At 43.9% G+C, this 13,662-nt stretch overlaps 1 protein-coding gene across 4 annotated transcripts in view; it reads right to left on the reverse strand.

The window, feature by feature from the left end:
* The window catches only part of KHDRBS3 (KH RNA binding domain containing, signal transduction associated 3), a 157,370-nt gene that overhangs the window by 89,523 nt on the left and 54,185 nt on the right, over positions 1-13,662 (reverse strand). For all 4 annotated transcript variants that reach the window (XM_019651307.1, XM_019651308.1, XM_019651309.1 and 1 more), the window contains exon 3: positions 1,383-1,499. In XM_019651307.1, the coding sequence (XP_019506852.1) occupies positions 1,383-1,499 (117 nt within the window). The remainder of the gene's footprint in view (positions 1-1,382; positions 1,500-13,662) is intronic.

A 13,662-nucleotide genomic window follows, 5' to 3' on the forward strand; every position in this document is an offset into this window, starting at 1 on the left:
CAGGTGCCTCGTTACCTGATGGCCTTATGGAAGACCTAAGATATGAGCAAGGGTGGGGGGCTCTCCTAGAAGACACAGACAATTTCCGACCAAGTGACCAATATAAGGTTTCATTTTCTCCGACTACCAGAACAGATGAGACAGAAAATCAAAGTGACGTCATTTGAGACAGCAATGCTTCATGAGTAGGTAACCTAACCTGGCCGTGAATTAGAACCACTTCAAACACCTAGTAAAAATTCATTTGAAGGCTCCATCCCAAATAGTTTGGGGCCTGGGGATTTCTTATTTTTAAACAGCTTCCCACGTGAGTCTGATACATAGCTATGTCTTAATCAAACAATATACAGAACCTCCCTGATTAACCCAGAAAATACACTCAAGGTCTCTGAATCTCAGTTTTTCTACATATAAAACTTTCCTTTAAAATTATGTTTATCTTCCATCATTTTTCCAAGGATAACATGGAGTAATGCGTGTAAAACATCTCACATGGTGCCTGTCTGTCACAGTGGCTATTCAATAAACAAATGGTGGCTACTTTTATTATGAAAGCTATTATTTAAATAGACTCTGTGTGTGTGTGTGTGTGTGTGTGTGTGTGTGTGTGCGCGCGCGATTTTGTCTAAACGACTTTGCTGTCTGACACAATCAGGGTTCATTTCATGGTACGCGAATGTAGATTTGGTTCCTGGTAATATAGATCTTTTAACAATAAAAGAACAGCAAGGTGATAACAGAGAACAACATAAGTGACAACACATTGTGAAACACACAAATTTCCTTCAGAATTGGTATATTTAAGAAAGTGATCAATAAAAATAACTCAGTAATTTCAGCTTATTAAAAGAAGCAGCAGGTAAAGTGAATACATCCAAGTAGGACAACTACTGTAAGCAATTATTAAAACATTTAAAATCAATTTTAACTTGATACAACACATAGGATATCAAATGAAGAGTAAAAAGGGCAAATAAAACAATATGCTTTATACGCTCAACTATGTGAAACACAGGCACAGGAAAAGACCTCAAGGAACCATTCTAAAATGCAGACGGTGATGGTGAGACTACAGATAGCTTTTATGTCTCTTCATGATAATTTCAATATCACTGAACTTTCTACAAGGTAACATATTGCTTCTAGAATAGGTGCTACTATTTTATTTTAGAAATGAATATAATAGTTACAGATGTAGGTTTAAGATGCTACCTATTCTGAAATTGGCTAGAGTGCCTCAATTTTCTAACAGTATCATAAATATATCACCTTATATAATTTGGGGTTCTAGTTAGCTTTAATAAAACATGCATTAATAAAATGGGTGATCTAAAAAGTACATCATGTAATGACTAAAAAGCAGCCACTGCCGACAATGTTACCTTTGCTTTGTCTCTCATGGAACCTTTTCCAAGGATGGACATTTTTGTCAAGGTTTCTTCTTGTAAACGCTTCAGAGAATTACCACGAGGACCCAAAAGTTTCCCCACAAAGTTGAACTAGGAAAAACAAACAAACAAACCAAATTTGTAACATTCATCTCTGAACGCCATTCCTTAACCTTGAATGTTAGGAAACACTGTAGTATATGACACATCATTGATTAATGACAAATATTTAAGTTCCTGCTACATGAACCACAAACCGTAATAAAAACAGGACTAAAAATTATAAAGTTAAAAAAATAATTGTTTATTTTTTTTTATACCAATTTCTTTATACCAATCACTTCAGTGATGGCTATATTTCAATTGTAAATGTAGTTAACTTCCCTGACAATTAATTTCCACACATTCAATACCAAGCACGAACAGTGCCAGGGTTGGAACGTAGGTGAGAAAAAGGACGCTTGGTGTCTGGTCGTCACAGTGTCTGGGTTCTTCCACGCGGTTCGACTTAAGCCTCAGCTAGTCAGCCGATGAGCACTGGCCTCCATGAGCTCTGACCCATTCAGGTGCTGACGAAAGCTTTCCAACAAAATCCATCTCTCTCTTCTAAATAGCTAGCTATGGGAACGTGGAGAGCTTATTCAGCTCACATGCTCAGGATTCTTGACTCAACAAGCAGAGTAGAAGTGAATGAATGAAGAGTATGAACTCTGAGGCTAGACTGCCACGGATTTAAAGCCTGGCTTTTCCACTGGTCGGCTGGTAGCCCTGGGCAAGTTACCCAAACTCTCCCTACTTTGGTATCCTCATCTAAACAATGGGGATGAGGCATGACCACAGGACCCACCTGTTCTGAGGATTACATGGGTCCATGTAATAAAGAATATAACAAATAAATATAATAAATAATAATAAATAAAGAATTTAGAACAATGCTTGGCACAAAATAGAAACCCAATAAATGTACCCTGAATGAGAGAATTATTATTAGAAATTTCACACCACTTTTAAAAGCCTTTACTATAATTAAGGTAGATCGAGAATACTTCTTGTTCTTAGATAGAAAGATAGCCTTGTTTATTACAGAAACTGTTCTCTGAGGTGAAATTCTTGATTACAAACTCATGAAGTTGCTGTTTTGACATCAGCTGTCTTTCATGATCTATGCCACAGAGGTGTTGTTGCTGTTTTTAAGAGAAAAATGTTCCTATTTGTCTAACTATAATAACTGAAGTAATTTTCCTGAAATACATACTTTAAAAAAAAATCAAAATATTTTTTTCCTTGCCCACTTTTAATTTTATTGGTCTTCAGCAAAACTCAAGTATCTATTTTCAACCTTCATATACAATTATTTCTTTTGCTTTTCAAAATTTAATTTTAATTACTTTTAAAAATATGAAAGTAATATTAATAGTTGAAAATACAAAATAACACTACAAGGTGGGGAAAAAACCATCAGTGTCTCGGCCCACCCACTCCTGCCTTATTCTTGTTCCCCATTTTCTCTGTTTCATCTTTTTAGAATTTCTGTTTGGATATCGGACCCCCTGAGTAGGGTCTCTAAGCTTCTCACTTATTCTTCTTCTCTTTTTCTTTCATCTTCTCTCTCTACTTTCTGGGAGATTTTAATTACATTAAGCCTCCATATCTATTGATTCTTTCATTTCTGCTATCAGCTGTTTAACTACTGATAGTATTTTCTTATATTTGTTCTTTTTTATGGCCTTCTAAAAATTTTTATGGGAGCAATATAAGTTCTTATCTCTCTGAGGGCACTTTCTAACGACAGTGGCCCTTTCCCACCATGTTTGGGAATTGGTCTCTTTCTACAGCACGGACATTCCTCAGGTGATTGGTAATCCCCTGCTACATGCTTTTAAAAATGTAAGATTGAGGCTCTAAAACGCTGACCGGAAGTTCTGCTTTCACACAGGGGCCTTAACAATCGGATCTGACAACTCGCTACAATACGGCAGCCCAGTGTTTTCATCAATACCCACTCAAGCCCCAGTATCTGTGTTTCTTTCCTCTTGAGCACAGAGGCATTTTCCTGAAGAGGAATTCCCAGCCTCCTAGGAGGAGGTGGACGGCTGGCTGCCAGAATTCCGAGAACCCAGCAGTAAGCACGCACACCTTCCTTTATAAATGAGGTAACTCCCTCATCTAGGTGGCATCGCACTCCAGCCCTCGGTGGTATCCATCTGGGTCTCAGAGCTGGAGGTTTCTCTGATTTGGCCTCTTCAGGACCCCGCTAGTCTGTTGTGAGGTTAAGAAAGGCAGATGCCTGGTTTTATCAGCTGGGAAGAGAATCCGGTGGACTAAGGACTTCCCGCACAACAGCCCTCTTCTCAGCTCTACGCCATACACCCGCCTTCCCAGTACTGGGTGTCCATGATCCCCGAGGCTCCCCAAGGTCTCCCCGCACTAACGATAATGGTCCTGGTTGACCTTCTCTGGTCCCCTACGGCATCGCCATTGATCCATTTATTTCACAGCTGCCAAAATTTTACTGACATCATACGCCTACTGTTATCTCTCACTCTCATTCTTACCATGTTTCCCCGAAAATAAGACTGGGTCTTATATTAAATATTGCTCCAACAATCTACATTTATTCATTTATTCACGTACAAAAATCTACATTTATTCAAACAGTCATATCTGGCTGACGATCTTAATTGGGGCTATGTTTGGGGTAGGGCTTATATTACGAACATCCTGAAAAATCATGCTAGGGCTTATTTTCCAGTTAGGTCTTATTTTCAGGGAAACACGGTTTCTTCACAGATCTGTGCCTTTTACATTCATTTTAGTGGGTTTCAAGGTTAGCACAAACATGAATGTACGTGGTCAAACAGCCACATTTACATAATGTCTTTAATAGTTACACATTCCCCTAATTAATAACTCTTAAGAGACCTTAGAAATTATCCAATCTAAACATCTTATTTTATTCTGAAGAAACTGAAGTCCACAGAGTGATATGATTTATTCAAGGTCACTTGATAAAACCTAAAAACGCAGGATTCTATACAAGAAGGAAAAACTTTTTATGTGATTTCATATGCCTTTAGTTTTCTTTCTCCATTTCACTTCTATCAGTATTTTTTCCACAAAAGCATATTAAGCATTTTGACAATCGGTAGCCCTGGTACCTGCTCTTGGTTCAGCCATGTGTCGTGTGTCAGTTGTATCTCCCCAGTCAGGTGAACCCTCATGAGTCTGGTCCTCACCTACCACACAGGGGTCCTACCACCTATTGTGGGTACCTGTCGCATGAATTGAATACAAAAATGTATACAAATCACCTACCAGAACAGCCCGTCGACTGCGCACACTCCAGGCCAAATTAGTAAATAATACGTCGATTGACTTAACTATTGTGGAGATAAATAATTTTATGAGAACAATACCCACTGTTCACTGAGAACTGACTCCCCTTCATCCATGAGGCTCCCAAGGGAGTCGCCACCACACAGAAACAACATAACCAAGCCCAGGCCACCAGGCTGGTCAGGGCGGGTGGACTTCGCTTGGAAGTCAGGAAAACCGGAGGTTTAGAACTGAGGGTGGGGACAACCCAATGCGCTCAGAGCTGACTCGGCAACGGCAGTGTGCTCAAGGGCTCAGGGCCTCCAGTGCAGACCGCCCTGCCTCCCTGGGGAGCATGTGGAAATACGGAGCATGTTTGGTGGTGACATGTTTATGGGTCCCTCCTGGCATTTAGTGGGCAAAGGCCTAGAATGTCACCCGTCACAAACGAGACCTCCTTTCACGGTGCAGAAGTGTCCTGTAAAACACCATGCGTGCACCTGTTAGGAAACCCTTGGGAAAGGCGGAGCCAGAGGCTGGTTACTCTATTTCAGCCCTTCCTCCCACCCTGTTTTCAAGCTCGGTTCTCCATGGATTGTACAGCGCCTAATGGCCGGTACTTGCAACAAGAAAAGGCCCTGAGAATATATTCTGGACTCTAGATGATATAGAAAATAAGCAGCTGAGGCAGCATAGTTCTCCGAGGTGCCACCAGTTCTAGGAGCCACCGATGGTCCACTCGCTGTGGACTTGCTGAGGGGTGTCTCAGGCGCCCCTCCTCGTGCCAGCAGCGTGTCCAGTCCTCAACATCACCATATTTACCACGGTGTGGTTTAGACGCGTCAGTCAGCACACTACAGGGTTATCATGAAGATTAAACAGATAAAGCCGAGCACCGTGGCAACGCTAAGCTGTACCCGAGCCTTCAGCTCTGCAAACATCATGATTAAGAAATCTTCATGGGATGTGGAGTAGAGTGTGGGAATGGAGTCAATGGAATTGTAATAGATAAGCATGATATCGGGGGTGGGGGGCAGTGGATGGGCGAGGGGGTTGTCACTTTGCAAGGGGTGAAAAGGAAAACTATTGCATTGTTGGTCCCCACTATCCATCAGAAGGCGCCCCTTAACCTAACCTGATCAAACTTGAGTTAAGTTTCTCCTGCCTCAGTGACTCACCTGCAACCTGGGCCAGCAACTCTTCAGAAAGGCCCCCATTTCCAGGGACCAGCTTCGGGTAAAGGATTCGCGATCCACTGTCCCATCATGCCCCCTGCACCCAATTCCTCCCTCTTCCCCACACCTTTGTAGCCTTGTCCACGTTTCCCCATAAAAGAAACGACCTCTGGCCGTGGTGACAGCTCACGCTCAGAGCCATCCTCCTGTCACAAGAGCCCCTCTCTCTGGCTGCCCAGAACCCTTTCAAAGGGAGTCTCTGCTGACTTAAGTCAGGATTTGGTTTTCATTTGATAACTGTGTTTGCAAGATAGCTGGTAAGAACTTAATACATTTTAACTTTCGTTTTTATTCATCATTTCACTTGTGTATAGATTTGCATAGAAGGTGGAAGTGTTATTTGTAAGACTAACGATTTTTCTCCAGATGCCAATTACCATATTACAAATATATTATATTACAAATGTTACAATTGTAAGTAGAAAACTTCCAAATGATTATGAAGACAGTAAAGTGACATAAAATAAGTATATCTGAGTTTCACTGCAATAATTACGTTCTTTGTTGGTAAGGACCAAGTGCCTTCTGAACTAGCTGTACATAATTGATCTAAACTATATTTGTGACATGACACTGTTCCTTGGGGAGCAATTATAGTTAAGCTGTCATTTCATAAACAACTAAGCATACAGAACATGGCACTGTCTACGTTAAAAGGTTTCCCTTAATTGGGTGCTCACCAAACAGTTGATTAGTCTAACAAAGAGATGTTCTATTGACCTCTACCTCACACCAAAACTGAACTTGTAACCTCTGCCACCAATAGCTTCGGATGTTATTCTTCCAGGGTGCCTTAGCCCAGCAATGGCACTGCCATCCATGCGGGGACTCAAGTAGAAACCTGGCATTCATTCTATGGGGGCAGTGACGAGGCCTTTTCTAGCCACTGCTTCAACACCTGTGCACAGAGGGCATTTAATAAATGTGCAATGAATTCATTACACTGCAACAGTTTATCTCCTAAATATCTTAGACTTGTCTATTTTTGCGTGCCCCCCCTTGCCAACCGCCCTAGCCCAAGCCTGTCTTCATCTCTCACCTAGCCCTCTGCAGGCCCCTTCCACCTCCTTCCATCAGCAGACAGGTCTCAACACGAAGTTGGCCTTGTAACATCTCTGTGGAAAATACAACTGTCCAACCACCTGAGAATAACCTTTCTGTGAAACGCCCGCTCTGATCCAGCCCTTGCCCCATCTCCAGCCTCACCACACTCTCCTGTTTCCGATTTTATCATTCTGGACTTATTTCGGTTTCTCGAAACTGCCATGTTTCAAGAACTACCCATTTCAGCTCAGACGCAGAGGTGCAAAAAATGATGTCACTCTCACTCTTAAAACAGAAAGAACGCTGGATGGAATGCCAGTTAATGCTGACATCCCAGAGCCAACACTAAGCACACACCTGGCCGGAGCACGGGCCCCTGCGGAGAAACGAGGCTTCTTTCTGAGCTGGCTAGCCAAGAGCATGAAGCCCTGGAAGGCCTGGAACTAGGAGGGGCAGCCCCTTCAGAAAGGCTTTTTCTGCAGGAATCCAACACACCTCCCCACCCCCAGGGGCTCACAGGGAAGGGCCAGGAAGAATCCTGAGACCACTGCTTCCCCTGGTGCAGTCAGCAGACAGGAAAGCAGTCACCGCTGAAATCTGCCCAGATTGACACCCCACCTCCCTTTCTGAACAAAAGCCTGAATTTGCAGGAGGGAGGGCGACAAAAGCACTCTGCTCTGCTTTTTAAATACTGACAAAATCAGCGCAGCGTGGACTTAGCTCCATGTCTGGCCCTCGGTCCCCCCACAACAGCGAGGTGCAAACACGGTCCAGGTGCTGGGTGGAAATCACAAACCGACAACGACCCTGTGCCTGCGGGCTTTCACGGTTTACTATTAAGAGCCAGCTGACAAACAGGTAAAACATACACGATAATTAATGTCTGGTCACTGCAGGAAGCATCTAGGGAGGGGGACAGAAAGTGACAACGGAGAGCATGTGCATTCACAGAGTGGGCGGCGGGGGCAGCTGCCGGAGCGGCGGGCCCCTGTGATGGTTACCTGTGAGCTGTGCCCTCTGCAAGGATCTGGGAACAGACAATTTCTTGCAATGTGAACAGTAAGTGTAGAAGCCCTCAGGCACCAAGGGGCTTCTGAGAGAAAAGCAACTGGCCAGCCAGACTCAGGGAAGGGACGTAAGTCAGGGCAGAGAAGGCAGACACGTCCACATGGGCTGTGCAGGCCATCATCCAGAGTTTGGATTTAATTCTGAGTTAATTTACATTGAAAAAGAACAAACTCAAAGGTACGAAGTGCACGCAGGGTCAGGGGCTTCCTATCGGAGACTAAGCGGCCCAGTGGGCTCCTCCTCCTCCGAGCACCTCCCTCCAGTCTCTGTCCCACTTTCCCTCGTTACACGACCAGGCCGTATGTTAAGCCATTTCCTTTCGTGTTGGGCTCCTGAGAATCAGAGGGAGTGTGAATACTCTACTCTGAACTCTTCTCCACGTCTTAATCCCCTTCTCCATTCTTAATACACTACCTGGCACACAGTAATGCTAAAAAAAAAAAAAAATACTGAATCAACAAAAGCAAAAGAATAAATTACTGAACTCTGGGACCAGGAACCTGGTGTCCTGTCTATTGTTGCTTTACTTTGAGAAAGCCACCGCTATATCAGCAATATCATAAAATATAAAACACTCTTTGGCACAAGAGGAAAAGAATCTCAAAACCTGAAGCCCTTTCACTGGCGGCGTCCCCTCCTGCAGGCTCACTATGACAAAAATGGCCCGGAAGGGTTACGGCGACTTCCTTGATTATCACACGGACTGCCTAATATTCCTTTTATATTAGTTATTTTCTCTTTAAATGCACATTATGATTGCGAAGACAGAATCAAATCCTGGGATAAATATCATACTTGTTACAAGTAATTCCCTTTGGTCCCTTATGATCCCTTCTCATTCTCACTGCCAAGCTCCCCGCAAACCCTAAAACCCTAGCCTGCAGTCAACACGCATATGTGCTGCCTCATTTTCCCTCCCCCACTTGGGAATTAGAAAAGCAGGGACTGCGAGTTAGGCTTGAACGCTATCTTGGTTAACTATGGCTGCATAACACACTAACCCTAAACTTAAGGTCCTGAACATTAACCATTTCATTTATTTGCTCACAATTCAGCAATCTGAGCCCCGGGGGGAATTCCACGAGGCCACAGCCAGATGGCCTGGGGCTGCAGGACCCACTTCCAAGATGGCATATCCCCATGTCTCTAAGTTGGAGGTGGAGGTCAGCTGGGCCCTCAGTTCTTGCTGGTTTCACTGATTCTCCTGCCCCTGGGTGTCCCGGGCTTCCTCCTGCCGTGGCTGGCCTCAGGGTGACAGGGCTTTTGCAGGGCATGGCTCCCAAGAGCAGCAAAGCAGAAACGGCCAGTCCTCCCTAAAGCTGGGCCTACCACCTTGTCAGCCCTGCCGCGTGCTCTCAGTTAAAGGGGCGGGCAGGGCAGGCCAGACTCCAGGGACGGGCACTCCACAGTGTGTGAATGCTGGAGGAAGTAAGTGCTCACCGGGGCCGGAACACAATGTAATTCTCTACTGCAGAGAGAAATAACAGGCAGCCATCTTCCAAAGGTTAAGTTGTAGTAGCCTCAGACATCACCGTCTTTTCTAGTTCCCACTGTCTACCTGCCCAGGTTCTCTCCCCTAAGTGGGGCCAGGCAGAGAGATCTGGGGGCAGAGGCCCCAGCTTATCCATTGGTGCACCTCCCAGCTGCCTAGAACCCAGCTTCCACAGGCAAGCATGGCTTCCGGCATCGAAAGTGAATGACAAAGGCCAACCGAAATCAACGCCCCAAACATCTCAGGCAGTACCCAAGCCGGCAGCAAAAACGGCGTCTGGAATAGACCACGCAGGCGCGGAGGAAGGAAGCCGCCTTCGGATACGCGGGCCCTCCCTGGGGAACAGCATCTCGTAACTGAGCACCTTAGGAAAGCTAAATGTGTCTTCAAAACGCTGAAAGAGACATCTGAGAAAGACTGTAAAACAATGGAGTTCCGCATCAGATGAACAATGAAAATTTATTTCTATCAAGGTGGGACTGAAATAGGATCGAGAAACAAAAGAGAGGATTAAAAGAATTTAGAAAAATACGTTTGAACACAGTATGACATACATATCTTAAGAGCTAAGAAGCTGTGAGAAGAGAAGGACGGGCCAGAGGCAAGCGCGTCCCCCGCGCACCCCATGGTGATGGCGAATGGGACCGCTCCCCGAGGGTGATGACGGCCACTGTCCCAGGACATTAAATTAGACCGCGAGGGAGCACCCCACGCTCAGGCCCTCACTCGCACTGTATACACAGAACATATTGGGTTGTCGGAAAAGTCATGACGTATTTTTTCTATGTTTTTCATTGCAAAAATGCATCATGACTTTTCCAACAACCCAATATATACATAAACTGCAGTGTGTATATATGTATGTGTGTTTGTGTGTTTGTATGTGTAGGGGTGTATTGATTGATTTTAAAATTCTATACCCGTCCCATCACTGGTTAATATTTCAATTACTCAGGGGAAGAAGTCCATCATTAACAATACTGCACACAGAGACACGGGCAGCTGGGGAGGATGAGTCCTCTCGCCACCCCCGACTGGACCACGGTGGCTTTTACCCAGTTACGAGGCTGAGCCAGTACCAGGCACAGGGAACGGGTGGCCCTGCCGTGTTCTCGCTCACGTCCACTGCATTTGTAGCAGACTTTCAGTGCAGTTTCTTTAACAGAAATCTCTGCCCATTTAAAGGGAAGTTTAACTAAAAGTAGGTAATGTAATCTGTGACTCCATAACCAGGCCCATGCAACAGCTATGTGCCCCAAAATACTGAGAGCAAATGAGTCATTAAAACCTGGTGACACCTTCCGCTTTGTGGCATTCCCCTTTATTCGGGACACTGTCGCAATGTGCACACAACCGCACGGCGCTTATGTGAACCATGTAGAGGTACTAGTATTAACCCACGTACTAAATAAATATTGATGAAGTTTAGTTTCTTGAACAAGCATGGGCTCTGAGGCCAGATTTCTGGGATGCAAACACCTCTTACTTGATAACTGCGTAAACCTCTAAGCAAGTTACTTGACTTCTCTGTTCATTAGTTTGTTCTTAGGTGAACAGGAGATAACCATGCCCTCCTCCTAAAGTTCTAAAGATTAAATAAATTAACACACGTAAGGTGTTTAGAACAGTGCCTGACATGCAGAACAGCACATGTTACATGTATACATTGAAATAGGAGTTCTAGCATAGTCTTCTAGCATCCAGATGTACCTACCGTTGTGTACACATCCCTCTTTGGAAAACATCCACCAAGCATCTGCTTTCTAGACTTTACTGGGGAGACATAATTAAGCTGTCAAGGAATGGCTTAGGTTAATAATCTGCACACTCATCTAACGCCTGCCCAAAAAAGTGAAGGCCTGTGTGACCTCTTGAAAAGAAAGGCCAGACCACTACTATTATCAGCTCCAAGGGACATTTCAGGTTCCAGTAATTTCCCTGCTAACACCGCGATTACTTGGATAAATCCACATTTTAGTTGCTACTCAGAGTACTGATGTCATGTGAATGAACGCAATGTCACAAATGCCAAACTCCAGGCAGCAGGGAACCTAAGGGCAGGCTCGGGCCGGTGGCGTTCACATGAAATGGAGCAGCTGCCTCAGAAATAAGAGACTTGTTTCCCGGGTACTTAGCGATTGAATCAACCCCTGGGTAACCGACAATAATTTTCATGGTTCTGACAATCATCTCTAAAAATCACAATCACTTTTACATGGCACGTTGAATTTCCCAGGAATAAAACTCACTCCAAAAAGTCATGTATATCAATCATTCCGAAATTTTAAAAGGACTTCAGACAAATAAAAGTAAGATCTTTTATAATGCAGAAGACCTTCTATATATTCTAATTGTTTAATTATCTCTATGTCATAGACTTTTTTCAGAGCTCCTGACTGGCTCTATAAAATTCTGATGCCCAAGTATAGCACTGAGGGCTTTGTAAGCTAGTCACCACCATTCCAATGAATACTATCATCTACTAGTCCCCATAATTAAATCATTCCAGCCCAATAATTACCTTTGCTTTCCCCTGATCTCTGCTGTTCACAGCCTAGACTTACTCTTAAGGACTCAATTTAATTCCACCTACAATTCTTTTTCCAGAATAACCCTCCCGCCCACCCCTAACTTGGTGTGGAGTCCCTCTACCTCTCGTGTGTTAATTCAGTCTTTACCCTAATGATCTAGTGAAAGTTACTGTGTCTTCTGTTGGACTCTGAATCCCTTGAGAGTGATTAGGACACATATTTGATTCATCATTTCCCCTACATAATGGCTTCTAAATACATACTTGTGGAAGTGAAATTCATTTTACTCCAAATCAAACGGCACTAGTCAATACTGTTTTTATTGATTGTCTTAGCTGCAGAAATTATTGCAACATATTAAAACTACAGATAAAAGACTACTCTCTAAATTTATTAGGTTGTCACCCACAAATCGCTAAGTATTATTAGTAGTTAAAAGATTATTTGGTGTTGGTCCAAGGATTGTAATTTAGCGTAGTATCTACTTCTAAATGGTAAACAGCCCAATTTATTGAGATATTAGCACCTCTAAAAATCAATGAAGTGTACAGTGACTTTTCCAGATGACATGGGCAAAATAAATACATACAGGCACACACAAGTAATAAACAATCTAAAGGAATCTACCTTATGTATTTTCTGTCTCTATTTGCTCAAGGCTGGGTTACATTCTTGCAGGGTGGGGAGGGGTAGATGGCAAAACAAACCAAACAAGCAATGTAGCCCATGTAGAAACGAGTTTGACATTGTTAACCAGAAAACCCCAGACTGTAACACCCTGGCTGCAAGTGTGGAGGACAGGATGGGGGTTTGACTCTGAGGCAGGAAACGGTTCTGGGTAAGAGGCTATCACCGTAGCCTGGGCGAAGGATGACAGTTAAGGGGTGGCGATGGAATGCAGAGATAGAGATGGATGATAATTTAGGAGCAGAAGTAATCAAATGCATAAATCATAGCAGCTGAAGAATGGAGGGGAGGAGGTGCCTGAGGAGAAGCTAGCAGACAAAAACGATGCGCTGGTTTCGGGCGTGGGCACTTAGGTACACAGGCTGGGTGTCATTCACTGAGATAAGGAACACAGGCAAAGGGCCGGGTTTGCTAAGAAACAGAGGGATGACTTCACTGATGGGCTAAGACATCGGTGGGCTGCCCCAGTGGGCGTGTCCATCAGGCAAAGCTGAACATAACACAAGTGGGGGGGGGGCCTCCTAAAACTGACTTCCTCCCCCACACCTCCCCGTAACTATGCTTCTCAGGATCAATGCACGTCACATGCCCCTTGTTTCATGGAATTATGTGTCAATTACTTGTTTTGATTAAAGTTCATAGTTTGGTCTATCATCTGAACTTCCGCCGTTTTACTCCACTAGGCTGGGAGTCCTAAAAGAGAAGGATTAAGTTTTATGCCTATTTCCTATGTCTAATGTCAGTGAGTCATGCAGCTTTCATTGATCCAAATTGGTGGTCCTCCAGGGGCTCAGTAATCGGACCAGAAATAGTCAAGACATCTAAGCCAGCAATATGTTCAAGGCACTAAAAATTTTTTCTCCTTTTGGCTCAGCAATACACGTACCGATCTTCCATCACCT

This window comes from Hipposideros armiger, unplaced genomic scaffold (assembly GCF_001890085.2).
Source record: "Hipposideros armiger isolate ML-2016 unplaced genomic scaffold, ASM189008v1 scaffold_157, whole genome shotgun sequence".
NCBI classification, from domain to species: Eukaryota; Metazoa; Chordata; class Mammalia; order Chiroptera; family Hipposideridae; genus Hipposideros; species Hipposideros armiger.